General features: G+C 42.0%; 1 protein-coding gene across 2 annotated transcripts in view; it reads left to right on the forward strand.

The window, feature by feature from the left end:
- The window catches only part of LOC123977056 (retinoic acid receptor beta-like), a 182,034-nt gene that overhangs the window by 74,316 nt on the left and 91,365 nt on the right, over positions 1-16,353 (forward strand). For both annotated transcript variants that reach the window (XM_046059524.1, XM_046059523.1), the window contains exons 4-7: positions 196-356; positions 6,310-6,486; positions 11,323-11,527; positions 14,833-14,991. In XM_046059524.1, coding sequence (XP_045915480.1) covers positions 196-356; positions 6,310-6,486; positions 11,323-11,527; positions 14,833-14,991 — 702 coding nt within the window. The remainder of the gene's footprint in view (positions 1-195; positions 357-6,309; positions 6,487-11,322; positions 11,528-14,832; positions 14,992-16,353) is intronic.

Genomic DNA, 16,353 nt, shown 5'->3' on the forward strand with positions numbered 1-16,353 from the left:
CCAGTTTAAAACATGAAAACTTGCTGCATCGCATAAAAGTAACCAGAAAAATGCTTACTAGCAACAAAGTTCCATTGTTCATCAAGTTGTCTGTTGTATGTATTTTGTTTCAAACATCCACATTCGCTTCAACGATCAAGTCTGCCATTTGCAAGTCATTGTTGATGCTAATCCTAATCCTTTGTTCTCCTTCAGCTGTTCGAAATGACCGGAATAAGAAGAAGAAGGAGAGCCCAAAGCCGGAGCTGGCAGAGAGCTACGAGCTGACAGCCGAGCTGGAGACCATCATTGAAAAGATTCGTAAGGCCCATCAAGAAACCTTCCCCTCCCTCTGCCAGCTTGGCAAATACACCACGGTGAGTTCACTGTCATGCGGTGCCTGAAAAACCTTTCTGTATACATCTGTACAGTAAATCAATACAAGTGTTCAATTTCGGTTGTACTTCTTTTTGAATCATAAACACAAGAGAGCTACAATGCTTCTTTTTCTCCATGTTTTGTCAATGGCACCATATGCTCCTTTGATCCGGTCTTACAAACTAGCCGCGAGTGCAGAGCTCATAATGTTAATCAATCTGTTGTACTGTACTCTAAATCCCCGTCTAATGCAGCTTGAGAGCTCAGATGTCGAGGCAAAACACTTCTTCTTCTCTCAATAGCTATTGATTGGACATTAAGTGTGATGGAAGCACAGACAAAAAGCATGCATCATAATAGCACTGTGCAGCTAACACATCATGACCTCCAGCTGCCTCTGGTGAGATGAATCAGAGATGGTAAAAAAAAAAAACAGTTTTTATGTGTCACAACAGCAAGAGGAGAAATTTACAAAGACATGTCAGGAATGGAAGACATTGCAGCTGCCAACACCAAACACATCGGGGAAATGCTTGCCAGCCAGGCAGCTGCCCATCTGGCTGTTTGAGTCAGACATGCAGTTTTTTGCATGTCTGAAAAGTGGGATAAATGCAGTTAATCCAACTTGCCTCATTATCTGCTTCCGTGAATCAAAACGGGTGCGGAAGCGACACATTCGTGCGCTGGTGTGCGACGGAGCTAAGCTGGGTGTCGAGAATGCTTGTCAGGGTTTGTGAGGGCTTTATTAGCCCTGTTATCTCCCAGCAGACATCAAGGTTGAGCATTCTGTTCTGTCCCTGAACTTCCCTCAAACCCTCAAACGCCGGGCCCGGCGCTAAACTAACAACCCATGAAAGGCCAGATAGCGAGGGGATGCTCCGCGCAAGACCTTGAAGAATCTCGTCAGTTGGACACATCAGGCCCTTGCTTGTCCAGTCGCAAAGCGGCTGACCCTGTATTGAAAGGACTGTACGTTCCCCTCATCTGAGTGACAACGAGCTTCTCTTCCCCCCCTGAGGGACGGCTCTCCACTTGTCATGACTCAGTGCAAAAGTTGGAGGTCATACAAATGTCGAGAAAACCTCTAGAGCGAGTACTCGGCGCTGCAAACCCTTGTTCGGTTGAGATTTGTGATGCTTTGACAGGCAAACGGTTGGAGCTGCAGGACGGCTGATAGCTTGATAGCAAGCAGAGATAGCAGCGCTTTGATTGACATGTAGGCATGGCAGCATTGTGCAGTGAGCTGACAGCGTTTAATGTGTTTGTTTTTTAAGCTGACTTACATATAGATTACAGTCGGCGGGAATGGGCTGTGATTGACACAGGCGCTCCACAAACAGTCTTCTGTAGGGAGCGTTTGAGAGCAGAAGTGGGGAGGCGTATGTTTAATGATTTGGTGGTGCTAGTTTCGGAAATCTCATGACAACTGTCAATCATGTAAAATACTGTTTATACTAGATAAACAAATCCACTGAGCAGCCATAATGTGCAGTAATGTCTCTCTTGTTATGGTGTTGAAACTCATTCAGTCACTGACAATAAAGTTTGGAGCGGAGGTGGGGAAGAGATGCTCTAATGGAGCAAATTGGCATACACTGTAGCTGTTAGCTTTCTGCTGTGTGCAGCTGTACACTGCTGCTGCTGCTGCCACTGCTGCTGCGGCTGCCGCTGTCTCGATGGATAGTAAGCTTCCATCTCGAGACTCTTCATTTTTCCCCTTTCAATCCCAACACAAAGCTCCTAATCGCTGTAAACCCTCTACTCCACCCTCATCCCGTTCCCCCTCCCACGAGACACTTCCTGATTTTACAAAATAAACAGTCTGCATTGAGGCAAAATCCATATTTGAAAATAGCAGGACATAATAGCAAAAATATTGCTCCCTGGTTATGATATAAGCCAGTGTTTGCTGTTTGTTGTAGTGGCAGTGAGGCCTCAGATAAAGCCTTAATCTGGATCAGTGGTAATTATGCTTGCTCACAGACTGTGAGAAGTTCCTCATTATTACAAGCGATTGGATCCTGATGCGCCTTTTGAGTCCTCCTCGTCGGAAACAGAAGAGGAGCTTCCGCGCCCCTAGATTAGGTTAAAGCTCCAATTATGGTGGTGAAATATTCAAATCCTAGTCTGCAGTGATTTAGGAGTTCATTGCTGGGTTAGCGGAGATAGCTGCGCGAGTGAGAGGGCTTAGCTTGACAATGAATAACGCTTCATTGACAGTGATGGTGATGAAAAATGAGGCTGGCAGTTTCAAAGACAAACTAAAACATTAGCGCTCGCAGGGGCCCGACGGCTGCCGCTGTACAGTACACGTCCCAGCCTGAAGATATTAGCCACATTACAGTTTGTCCGCCATTGCTATTCGTCACAGGTGCTGGCTGCTTTTACTGCCTTTTCCCTTTCTGCATCTGTACACACGAGCCTGCTGATATACTGCAGAGTGCTCGTTTCTACGCTGCCTGCTTCTCTTCTAATGTCGCAACTTGTCTAATTTGTTTGGATAAATGTTCTTAAATGAAATTAGAATTCCCCTGCAACTTCCTTGTTTTCGCTCTATTGAATTATGGGACTTGTGTAATTGACTGAGATTGCAGGGGGGTTGAAAAAAAAAAATCCAACGGCGAATGATCCCACCCTCCTCCCTCCTCAGCTCCCCCCCTTTTTTTTCCTTATCCCTCTCCACCCAGAGGGAAGAGCAAGATGAGTTGCTTTAATATCAGCCACCTCCATCCCCCCCAACATATGTGCATTGTGCAAACACTTTGTCTCTCTCTCTCTCTCCTTCTGTCACACGCTCATGTCTTGGCACCTCCTCCTTCCCCATCAAATCGGACGTCAATCAGTGGAATGTGCGTCCGTAGTGCTGTTGTGTCGACTGCAGCTCGTTGTCTGTGATTTAAGCATGGCCTTAATGTGCCTCTCACTTAACCCCAGATCATATTTAATGATATCTCTCTCTCTCTGTCTGTCAGCTGTTCTTCGTCTCCCTTTATCTCCCTCTCTCTCTTGGGTGGCCACACAATAGATTGTTTGCTTGAGACATTGTCCGGCAGCTGCGGCTCTAACTGCCTCACAGTAACAACCTCAACAGGATTGATGTGCTGTGAAGCCGAGGGCCGCTCTTAGTCTCCTTAGTCCCTTCAGTGGGCTGGTTGGGGCTGTCCTCTCACAATGAAAGAGCTCCTGGGGCTGAGCTTAGACGGATATTGAAGTTTGCAAACATATTGAGTACATATTGGATTTTGACTAAAGGATGTCATAGTAGTTGGTCATTTACAGTTGGCTTCTTCTTCTTCAACAGCTTCAGGAGTGTTGGTCTGTATAACTTGGCTCGTCTTCCTACATATGCTAAGTAGTTTGAGTTATTTTCTGGGTGTTATTGAGTTTTCAAATGAGCAATGGGGAGAATATACGTTCTACAATTTGAAACTCAAACATGGTCTGCACTTCATAAGCAGATTCTGGTTCTTTTAGGATCAAATTTAGGACACTAATTTAATTTTATTAACTGGTTAAATACAAGTACAAGGTACCTTGTAGAAGTAGCTGTAATTACAATGAACAACAATTCTGATAATAAAGTGAGAGAACAAGCTTTTAGAAGAAACAGGCTTTAATTTAGATAGTATACAGGTATACTAGGAACATTGCTTATTGTAAACTACTGCCAAGTTTGTAATTTTGATTCAAATGTATCTTTTCCTTTTGCTGTATTTTTACTGACTTCATTACCATTGTTTATGCTAAATAAACAGCCTAAATGTCCAAGGAGTTTGTAAGGAGACACAAAGCTCTCTTTGTCTCTTTGCAGTTGTGGCTATGCAACAGTCAATTACAGGCGTTTTCTGTCTCTCTTGAGGTCTGTAAATTATACGGTGTACAACCCCTAACTAAAAGGAGCACTTTCTAGTTTTTATATATTTTATATTGCTGTTAATTATTTGTTTATATGATCAAGATCTAGCCCTGTTCCATAAAGGAAAAATCAAAAAGAGGGGAAGCAGTAGACAGCATGGCTCTAAGATACTGAACCCCAAACCTTGCATGGTAGCCTTAGCCATCAGTGTGTGAATGTATGAACGTGACATGTAGTGTAAAAGCGCTTTGAGCGGTCAGAAGATATACAAGTACAGTCCATTTATCATTTACCTCCCCCTCACCCCACCGCAAGAAGACACCAACAACAACAACAACAACAACATAGACACTAGTAGTTGTACGATTTAGTACAAAGTTTTGCAGTACAGGAATAGAGACAAGAATGAGTAAGCAAGTAGTACATGTTAATACTAATAACTGATAACTAATAAACACCAACAAGAAAACAAGAGAAAACTAAATACAATTAAAAGAAATTAATAAATAGCCTCTGCTTTTCAACATGACTTCCCGCCCGACCCCAAACATTTAACGATCAGTTCTCTCTGCATCTTTCAAAATGCTGTATAGACATTCATGGTGAACAGACAGTGTATCCGAATGACTTTTCCTGCTTCCAGTCAAAACTGGACCAACATGGCTCCCATCCCAGCAGTCTTTCCTCTCCTCTGAGTGATCACCCGCCATGGTACCCAGTCCACTCGATCGAGCCGAGTGCATCATGGTCCGCTGCTCTGTAATCCAAAAACCCTGTCTTCCTTTTCCAATGACTGTATTTCTGTCATACGTAACGTGTTTCAGCAACAAAGCCTGAATAAACAGAGAAAAATCAAAAGCGTAGCAAAGTTTGAACGAGCGAGGAGCTTTGAACGGTGTTAGTGTTGGTGTCACCTCCTGTGAGAAACTCTGCCCTCGCTCCATGGAGAGATTCACTCATGCAGGACAGATGGGCTATTCCATGTAAACCATCAGAAAACAAACAAGTGATTATCAGATGCTCCATCCCCACCGTCAGCCAGCACATCACAGCTTTTCCCCTCACTACACCCAAACAGTTCCCCAACTGCTGCTCCTTCTCCCCTCTGTCAATCTGAGTCTGTCCAGCATGATATCTCCTAGTGATGTGTTGGTCGGGACCTGTATGGGCCGGTGAATGATGCTCCCGTCTGAGAGCCAATTTCGCGCCATCATGGTCTGTTTCTGTCGTCACCGTGGTCCCAGATCTCAGCAATTAACCTGGAAAATACAGTGTTATCATAACTGATAATAATGATGACCAAAACTACCAAAATAAGTTGCTGGGATGGGAATGCTGTTGAAAGTTGCAGAATGATTTTTCTTGGCAAAGATGCAAAATAATAATTAGAAAGAACATATCAGAGGTGGGCGACACCAGCTGTCATGTGATTATTAATCAGAGGCCATAAATCAACAAACCGATGGCTCAAGCTCACCTTGGCTTACACATCACTCCCAGGATTCATGGCTTCTCTTCCCTTCCCCCTCCCACAATGCCTCTCTGCTCTCACATACTTAACTTTCCTCCCTTTCATCTGTCATTTCATCTCTTTCTTTCCTCTCTCTGGCATCATACAGCACTTTTACTTCCACTCTTTCCTCTTTCCGCACATTGCGATCTGTGTCTTTATTGCTCCCTGGCTCCCATCTATCCCCACTCCCTGCCAGTGTTTGTGTAGGTTCTGGACCATATAGTGGTATTAATGGCACCTCTGGCTTCAAACCCCTCTGTGCTACCTGTCACAGCTCTGTTTCTGCATCCCATCATTGCCAAAGCATCCTACTGACACTGTTACACTCATTATCGCAGGGCCGGGCCGCCCGGCTCAGCTCAGCGTATTCACAACAACAATCCTGCCAGTGTTTGAGAGCTCAGGTCTTATGGAGCCTATTTACTGTATGTAAGTGTGACACATATAGAGCAGAGTGAAGAGGGTGCACTGAGGAGATCATTAGCAGCAGCCTGTGCAATGACGAAAGTAGCTGCCTCTTCGCCTGGCGCCTTACTCTCTGTTTGTGTGGGTCTGCAAATGTGTGTGTATGTGTGTGTTACAGAACTCGAGTGCAGACCACCGTGTGAGGCTGGACCTGGGCCTGTGGGACAAGTTCAGCGAGCTGGCCACTAAGTGCATTATCAAGATCGTGGAATTTGCCAAACGAGTGCCTGGCTTCACGGGGCTGACCATCGCGGACCAGATCACGCTCCTGAAAGCTGCCTGCCTGGACATTCTGGTTGGTGTGGGTGCTTTTATTTTGGGCGAACACACTTGTTGTTTAAGGAATGAGACTAGTCCTTCTGTTGTTAAGATGGAAATACTGTGGTGCATGTTTTGCCTAGTTGGTAGCAACCTCATCTCAACTGCTTCTGTCATTTCCAGCCGTAAAAACACTATAATAATTTGTGCCTGATGTGGTTTTTCCACAAAAAAGGTTCAATTACCTTGTTAAAAATGATTTATATTTAAATTTTATACTCTCTACTCCTTCTCCTTCCATTGGAAAATCCAGAATCTATAAAAAAGCAAATACTGTATTGTTCATTTTAGAAGTTGTCAAGAGAGACAAGAGAAGTCAAGAGAGACAAGACTCTTCTGAGACAAGATGTCTCAGAAGAGTCCGTCCAGTTGCTACCCAGAGACGGTTGATAGGAGAAGTACGATTTATTCTCTTTCCAAAACCTCGGCTGTGGATTGTTCCTAATGTAATGTTAGTTAGCTAATGCTAGCTAACTTCCTACTGAATGTAACGTTATATAAGCCTACTGTTTTTGCTTTTTAATGATTGCAATAGTGAATAGAGACCTACCCAGTACAATGGACATAAAGGTTTATTATACATAAGACAATCATTACATTTTTACCATTAACTTGTGAAATATATATAGTAAGTGGACTGTTGAGCCCAGATTTGCTTTTTGCATCAATCTGATTACCAACGTTTGGTAGACCATTGACCCAGTCATCTACAAACCTGGCATGCATCATCTCATGCCAAACTAAAATTGGCTTGTGAAATGTGGATGCTCTTCGTAGTAAAGAGAAGAACCTGACAATACCTCTGTCTTCACTTTTAATGTTCACAAAGTACTTTTTAAAAGTACATTTGTGACAGCATTCTGACTTTGTACAGCCGTGTGGAAATGATCCAATCATGAGTTGTTCCAATTGTTTTTTTTAAGTTGATATAGTTTACAGTGTTCCAGTCCCAGTTTCTTTCCTGCCTTTTTTATACATTGCTGATCATAGTGTGAACCAGTTTCCCTTTAACCGAGTTTCACAGAGATATACAGTTTAGATGCTTCTTCAGTACAGCAGAACTCTTTTAAAATATTCAGTAATGAGCTAAAAAGCTTCCCAGAACTGTCATAGCAGTGACATAACACAGTTATATAACCATACCCCTTTACCAGATGACGAGTTGTAGTGTATTCTGATATTTATTTTCTAATTTCCCTGTTATTCCTCGGTGTGTAAGAGCCTATTATTTCGTTTAGACTGTGTGGTGAGTCAATAGCCTCAGAACTCCGGGGGATTGGTGGGTTTAACCTCAAGCCCAGCACCCATTAGACCAATCCTCAAACCTTATTGACCCACCCCGCCGGCCAATGGGAGTCAGGGAGATCCGATTAATTGATCATGCCAGTCAATTCAATTCCTCATGTGGAGTAGCTGTCTGTAGCAGAGATTCTATTACATACACAGAAACATTTTTCTGCCTCTAATCTTCTTTGGGACAGTCGTCAGTTTTTTTCATGTCGCACAGTCTCTCATTCCTCATTTGTTAATTATGCTGAGTGTTATTTACGGAGTACAGATGTGGTAATGTGTGCAGAGTGGAATGCTGCACCAGCTGAATGTTTGTTTGTTATTTAGGAGTTGTTAAGTGGAGCAATGTCCTGTACTAATGTAGCTTCAGTAATGAGATGGAAAAACGAAAAAGGCAAATGGCTGTCTCGCCTCTTCTGTCTCCCTCATGCATGCTAGACTGTTGTGGGTTTCTGTGGTGGGGGGGGGGTCACATGTTCTTAAGTCATAAACACAGGAAAGAAAACTATTTAGAAAGTAATCACCACAATATCTTTTTCTCACATGCCTCTTAGGCAGGGGTAGAGATGAACCAAGTATATTTTGATAAAATGCATTTCTCTGTCACACATTGAGAAAATAAGGTGTTATATTGAATACAAACTTGAAGAGACCAGAGTGAAATTTGAAGCAAAATTATGATTGCTATTAAAACATAAACAGTAAATTGTTTTCCAAACTTACAAGATGCGTATTAATCATTCAGCTTAAATCTTTTCACTGCTCACGGTTAAACATGCTTATCATTCAACTTAAACCTCCTCATCAGACTGCTCACTTTCTACAATCCCCCTCTTTGCACGTTCCAGAAACTCTGGCCTGGCGAGTCCTGTGCCACAGCATCACAGCACGTATGTTGGTTTGGTTTCTGCTCCTGGTAAATGTCGCCACATTACAGTGGTAGCTAGCAAGCTAAATGTTAATAACATTCCAAGTACAATTCAAGCACCATTTTCGAAGCTCCTAACACAAGCTACTTTCAAACTGCGTTATTTTTGCCAGCTCGCTGCGCTGTATGAAATGTACGGAGGCGGAAAGCGGGGTCAGATTTGATCCGCCTCTGAGATGCCAATGTTGGCAGTAACAGTGTTTAAGTGAAAAGCCAAAGCTGGCATGCCGGATGTTGTGTTACACTTAACTGTCTTTTTCTATGCCACTGGTTCTGGAAAGGCAGTGAAGGCTATGTGAAAGCACATATTTTTGCAGGATTATGTTGCAAACATACGCTCAGTATGAATTAGCAAATGGTAGATATTGTTTTTTGCAGGATCTCTGAAAGCTTCTGCACTCTCCCCTCTCAAAGGGGAAAGTCAAAGAGAGGTGACATGACATGAATGAACCGCTCCTCCAGTGACTGGGATGATGGGAGCTCCATGTTGTCAGCCTTGAAACAATATACACACATTAGTCACTTTAATATACTATTAACACTTGAAGCCACAGGCTTAGTATAGCTTAAAAACCTTTAGTAACTACTAATAACTGTGTTATAACAATGGGATGGCAATACAGCGGTGGATAAGACTCATGCCTTTGGTGTGAGAGACCTGGATTCGATTCCCACTGTGACACATCCACCAATGTGTGACCTCTGACATAGCAATTGTAAGTTGCGTTGCATATGTTAAATCGGTAGAAGTAATGTAAATAACAAAAAGAAATGATAAACACTATCTAAACAATTTTTTAGAACAACCTAACTGCTACTACTTACTGGATATAAAAAATATTAGTAAATGCCATTAGTTTATAAAAGGGGACCTTTAATAGAAAATAGCAAACACTCCCCGTAGCCTGGTATATGTGCTCATAAAGGCCATGAAACATTAGAAAATGGTACAGGATAAAGGATGATGCGCATTTTGTTGAGGGATTGTAAAAATCCATGATTTATGCACGAAGATGCAGATTTATGTGAGGTGTAAATGCAAAGTAGCTAAATCAGACACAAATGAATGCTGATGAAAATGAGAATTAGTTTGCTGTACATACAGTATTTGTTGTTCTGTGTGTGCATGTTTTAACTGGTTCTGCTTCTATGGCAGTGCCTTAATAATAGATGGATTTTGGAGTTAGTATTGACTAAATCATACTTGTCATATGTGACAAAGCAGTGAAGTGAACTCCCAGGGACACAGAGGTGAGAAGTTGAAGGCCGCCTGTGATGACTTTCTGGCTTTTGCTCAGCCATCAACATCCACAGTACCACATTTCTATGGTGAAGGGCGTAGATATTGTGCACAAGGGCTGGGTGAGGGAGTGTGAGAGGAAAGATCAAACACTATGTGTGTATATATATGTGTGTGTGTGTGTGTGTGTGTGTGTGTGTGTGTGTGTGTCTGTCTAAGCGCAGGCCTGGCCAGCCGGTACGAGTCACCGCCAGTAGCCATGTTTTATTCTGTTTCATGTTGCAGACACGCCTGCCACTCACTGTCAGAGCCAGCCCACTCAAATAGCTTCAAAGGCTACTGTAGGTTTCACATCCACCATCAGTTGCTTCATTAGGTGTACACACACACACACACACAAACACACACATGCAGTGCAGCAGGAGACCTAAAGGTTATTCTCTTTGAGTGTATGGAAGGGCATTGTTTTGGTTGTGCTTGTTGTCTCTGCTGCTTTTTATGGTAACCAGGATCAGACTTCTGACATAGAGTCTCATTTTACCTGCCCTGGTTAGCTGCTTATCCTCAGTCATGGTATGGTTAAAGTGTTATATCAGGTAAAGAAAATGAAAACCAGACACGACTATAGGCTATTGCTTCTGATTAAAGGCCTGGTTCACTCACATTACACACAAAAGCATATTTTGTCACTTGTAAAACTACACTAATACTGATTGTTTTGGCCATTTGGGGGCGGCGGGTGTTATATCAGTGTGTAAGTCCTCTGGTCAAAAATACACCTTTCCGATCTTCAGGAAGGCTAGAGGGCGGAAATATTATACACTCTCGTATGAAACTAGAGAGTGGGCTAAATCTGCTCCCAGCCAAAACTGTACTGAAACCCTCACGTAAAGGACAGTTTCGATAGTGACTGTGGTTTTTGCTAATTTCCTTCTTTGTCCTACTAGTGTTACTGTTTATATCTTGTTTGTTTATAACTATGTTTCTCCATAGTTCTCATTGTTTTTCAGCACTTTCAGTGCTTTGCAAGATATATTCTATATTGTCCTTCTGTGCTGCTGTTTGTCATAGGCAATATTTTGAAGTAAGCAGTGTCTAAATATGACAAGCTTGTAAAGAAAGGTTTTTGAGTTGTTAGTAATGGCTTTATTTGACTGATTCCACACTGAAAAGAATTAAAAGTCTGAGGTAAACATCCAATCTGTGTCAGTTTCTGCCATAAAAACTGCTCAATTTAAAGATGTTCAAAGCCAAACTCTATTAATCAACCCCCAACTGTATGTCACTTAAAAGTTTCCTCTTCACTAAGTCCCTGCTGACTAATCCTCTCCCTACCTAACTTCTCTCCCTGTCAGATCCTGCGCATCTGTACGAGGTACACCCCCGACCAAGACACCATGACCTTTTCAGACGGGCTGACCCTCAACCGGACGCAGATGCACAACGCTGGCTTCGGCCCACTCACCGACTTGGTGTTCACTTTCGCCAACCAGCTGCTGCCCATCGAGATGGACGACACGGAGACAGGCCTCCTCAGCGCCATCTGTCTCATCTCTGGAGGTGGGTGAGCCGGGGCAGTATCACTGGGCATTTAGTGAGGGGAGGAAGGGACTGCAGGAAAGACTGACAAGATAACAATATAACTTACAGAGAAAAGACACAAATATTTGTTTCCTTTGCCCTACTTGCACATGTTGCATATGTGTAAGAGCTGGGAGCAGTTAAACCAAAGATTGTCCCTTCTCATTTTCTCATCCACCTTCTTGCAGTGTTTTTTATGTCAGTTTTGTTAAATAAAGGGAATACTAAAAAGGACTTTGGAGATATATTTTCTTTTCTCTTTGAACTTCTATTACACTACATTTCTGGTAAACATTTCAAAAGTTTTATCATGAAAAGTAAAACAAGAAGTTTTCGTCACCAGGAGGAGACGTTTGTTTCCTGTTCCACTCGCTCTGTTAGCTCACCTAATGACGACTTCTTTAAACTGATTCATGAGAATCTTGGGAAATAAGGGAGTTATTACCACTTGTGGTAATAGTTATGTAGACTTGCCTTAAAATGAAATCATTTGATTCACTATGTAAGAATTTCTCTGTCTACGCAAAGAAAGAGCAATCTTCTCACCAATACATGCAAAGACAAGGGGCACATTTATGAAATCAAATCTGTATGCTGTACCTGAAAAATCATATAATTTAATTTCAGTTGGACTCGTGTAAAAAGCAAAGATTTGAGGTCGGAAAATTACATAATTTTGATTCCAGACATTTCCTTGTTAATAATCTGGTGACCCCTCAGATTTAGCTCCTGACCCCAGGTTGTGAAACACTAAAGTATCAAGGATCTGCATCTTCAGCCAAGACACATCAGTTTATTTCTGCCCAATCCCATAACGCTCCTTCTTTCAGTAATATGGATGCTTTTTGCAGCCTGATTACATCATATATTTAGCATAAATTCAGATTTACAGAGATAAACAGAGTTGATAGTGTAGTCTTGGAGTAGACCGAGTGGAATGATTAAACTGATCCACTCCACATTCAAACCATGCTTGACTGCTCTCCATTCAGCATAGTGAGCCCATATTGATTTCTCCAGTTAAATATTGAGTGGAGTTGCAGCCCAGTTTGGGATGAAAGTACGCCAGCCTCCACGGGAGTCTGATACCAGGTCAACCACAGGTTGCTATCATTAAGGCAGCACTATCCTGACTGCCAAATATGGGAGGGAGAGGAGAGGATCGAGGGGTGACGTACAGGTATGTCACACCAGCGTCAGGTAGCTGAATGGATTGTTTTAACTTCCCTCTCAGAGGAAATGAGTCTGCTGTGGTTGTTTTCTACCAAGATACCCAAGGCATGTCAGGCTACCCACACATTTACGCACAAAAGTTTACTGTACATCCACCAAAAGTTCAGTTCTCATTATCACTCTCGCCTATGCCCGTCATTGTCATCAGTGCTCAGGCTCCATCGCAGCTGGGGTTTCATTCAACAATATATATTTATATACTCAATCCCCAGAGACTTGGCAAATATTACAGGCTCTTGCATAATCCATGGACAGTGCAAGACATCTCTGATTGCATCTGTAATCACACACCTTGACTGCAGGTGTAGCAGCTTCTGATTTCAGTGCACACACTGCCACCATATGGCCTAACGGTGTAGTGTGTGTGTTCAAGAAAAGACCCAGCGTCTACTGTGTTTATATTAGTTTTGTTTTGAGCTGTAACTAACAATTATTTTCATCTACTGAATTTTTTTTCAGTTAGTTAATTATTTAGTCTGTAAATAATATAATCACAATTTCCATTATCCTAAGGTGATGTCTTCAGTTGTCTTGTTTTGTCCAAACCAAAGCAAAACACCACAAAATATTCAAGTTAGAATCATTTAAAACAGAGAAAGAAGCATCATCACTTACATTCAAATTGCTTTTTGTAGGGATTTCTTTATGGCCAGTATGGACAGAGAGGAGTACAGCTACCAAAATCTCTTCCAATGAACATATGGGCACAGGAATAATGTTGTAAGACAAGATTTGAAAAAATGTAATCCTAAACTTTAAATTCTAGTGAAGTTTCCAAAGACAGCAAATGTGTGAAGCTGAATTTTGGGGAAAAACATGAAATGTTGCTGGAGACGTCTAGATTTCACCTTAATGAACTGGTGCAGCCAAGACATATGAATATTTGTCTCAGTGTTGACAGTGATGGCGTGGAATAACATGATTTTAAAGGGAAACTACAGTTTAATACAACTTGGGTTTTATTTTTGTAGCTCTGGCACCAGCTGTATCGGTTATGATCACATTACTACACTCACCAAAGATACTGCTTAGATCTTAGAACACTGAAATTAAGTACAACAGATGATCAGACAGGGTGTAAACAAGATGACAGTATCTATCAAAAGTGAGCGCATCTGTAATGTCGTTATTTCGCAGCAACCCCTTGAGCGTGCACAACGCTGGCAAGTTGAACCAGGAAGTCAGTCTAATCTAATTTAGGTGGTAACATTACCATGCTCCTTCATTTTCTCTTCCAAATAAGTTTGACTAAGCTGCGTCTGATCGTCTGACTGCTTATGCTTCTAGCCCTGTTGGACTGACGTTTAGTGTTTTAGTTCTCTGATCTCACTAAGTAGTGAACAGAGAGTACACTATTACCATTATCTATATAATCAATTGCCAATGCTACAATCTGTTGGACCAATTGCAAATGGTACAGAAATTATAAAGTGATGAAAAAAAATGAAGGTTGTTCTTCTCCACATTGCCAGTGGCTGAATATGATGTATAATAAATATATAAAAAGGCATACACATCATAAATGTACAATGACTGTGAGAAATCTGGAGTCAAAGAAAGCTGCCCACTGAAAGGTCCAAAACATTTTTTGATCAGGGATTTGAGTCAGCGTCTCTATTCAGAGTGCAGAGGCGCTGGTGCATTTGACCACTGAGTCTTCCTAAATAATCACTGCAGAAAAGCAGTCTCTGAATAGATGCATAGCTTTGAATACAGCGTGTTCTGATTAGTTTTGATGCATTCAGTTGTTGCTTCCCTGGTGTTTGAGGCTTTAAAACCTCGGCTACTCAAAAGAAAGGATCCAAATTAGTTTTCTGCACAAGTTATCTAATTGTAACCATCTCTGCAATATCTCCTCTGCAGCAAACGAGTTGTCATAATGAGATAAACTCTTCCTTCTTAATCAGCCCACGCTTCATGCTATGATACATGTATTAGCCTCTAGCTTGTCTGAATCAGATAAAGCCAAGCGATGGATTTGTCATCATTGAGCCTCAAGTCTGACTTGATTTGTGTGTGTGTGTGTGTGTGTGTGTGTGTGTGTGTGCCAGACCGTCAGGACCTGGAGGAGCCTTCCAAGGTGGACCAGCTCCAGGAGCCGCTGCTGGAGGCTTTAAAGATCTATGTGAGGAAGCGTCGGCCCAGCAAACCACACATGTTCCCCAAAACGCTGATGAAGATCACAGACCTGCGCAGTATCAGCGCCAAAGGTAGGAAGGATATTGACTTTCAGTTATGTCAGTTGATTGCAGACAATAATTGCAATAGCGTAGGGGCAGTCTAGTTCCGATGCAGGCACTTTGGTCTCAGTGTGCCTCCGACAAACTATGTCGTACAGCCACAACATGTGTTTAAACCTGTTATCAGTACTCGAAGGCGGGGGACAATCTGCTGTGTCTTTGTGATCTTGACATAATGATTCGTAGGATGATATTTCAGAGAGAAGTGCAAACGCTGCCTACTTTCACACCCCACGCACAATTGGCAAGACAATGCATAAATATTGTAGAATTGTCTGTTCCGGAAATGTACGAACCTTTTTGGCCGCATCCCTCTCTATGGAGCTGTTAAAGTGGTTCCAGACGTATTTTCCCCACTCTGAACTCCCATTTTCAATTTTGTTTTAATGATATGCTCAGTGTTACTTAATGTAGAAATGCTGGACTCTCCCAGATAATAAACAAGGTTTATGTCATGGCCATAATAATTTCAACTTTGTCTAGCAGTCCGGCATGGAAGGTGGACCTAAATAATACTACACCCATAAGCATTAACAACCGTTGCTATGAAGAAGAAGCCAGTTAGAGGCTCTCACCTTAAGATTTAATGTACACAAGATTGTACCTTCACCTTTTTTAAGTACTAGATATTTTCTAACACAGCTGTTCATCTTTTGTACTGATGATTCAAACAGAAGCGTTTCCGTGCTCCAACTGTGAGTCACCAGGAGAAAATGTTTTCAGACGCTCACAGACTGTCCAACAAGTGCTTTGTGTGATGCACACTGGCCTATATAGATATATTTGTTTGTTCAAGAATCACGATTCTTCTATATTGTCCTCCTATTCATCGGTCAGTCAGCAAACATCAATGTGCAGTTGTGAAACTTGTCTCGAGCAGTTCAGCTAATGGCAGTGCTGGCTCCAAGAAACTGACTGTATTGAATCAGTCGGAAAATGCTCCGACTTCTCTTGAAATACAAAATCAAATTAGTTACAAATGAAATTAAAGTCCCAGTAGGTAATTTCACTGTGTGTGTCGTTAAGGAGATTTGAGAATCATTGTTGCATTAACGAGGTATTACTGTATGTATACACTGTGTTTGTTTGATTGAGGGGTGTCTCAGTCAGCCTTGGTGGTCTCTCTTGTTTTTCTAGTCTGTGGTTTAAAGGTAAACTCCCATCAGGGACTCAATTAAAAAGTTATTTTGCAGCAGATCGTTAACAGGTCTTGCATATGTGCAGTGCAGGTAAAATGTATTCTCAGAAGCACAGGGACGACTACTGTCAAGACATTCTGGCGACTTTGAAAACAAATTCACTTCTGTGACTGTTTGGAATGCTACAAAGGCA

This window comes from Micropterus dolomieu, linkage group LG09 (genome assembly GCF_021292245.1).
Source record: "Micropterus dolomieu isolate WLL.071019.BEF.003 ecotype Adirondacks linkage group LG09, ASM2129224v1, whole genome shotgun sequence".
Taxonomy (NCBI): Eukaryota; Metazoa; Chordata; class Actinopteri; order Centrarchiformes; family Centrarchidae; genus Micropterus; species Micropterus dolomieu.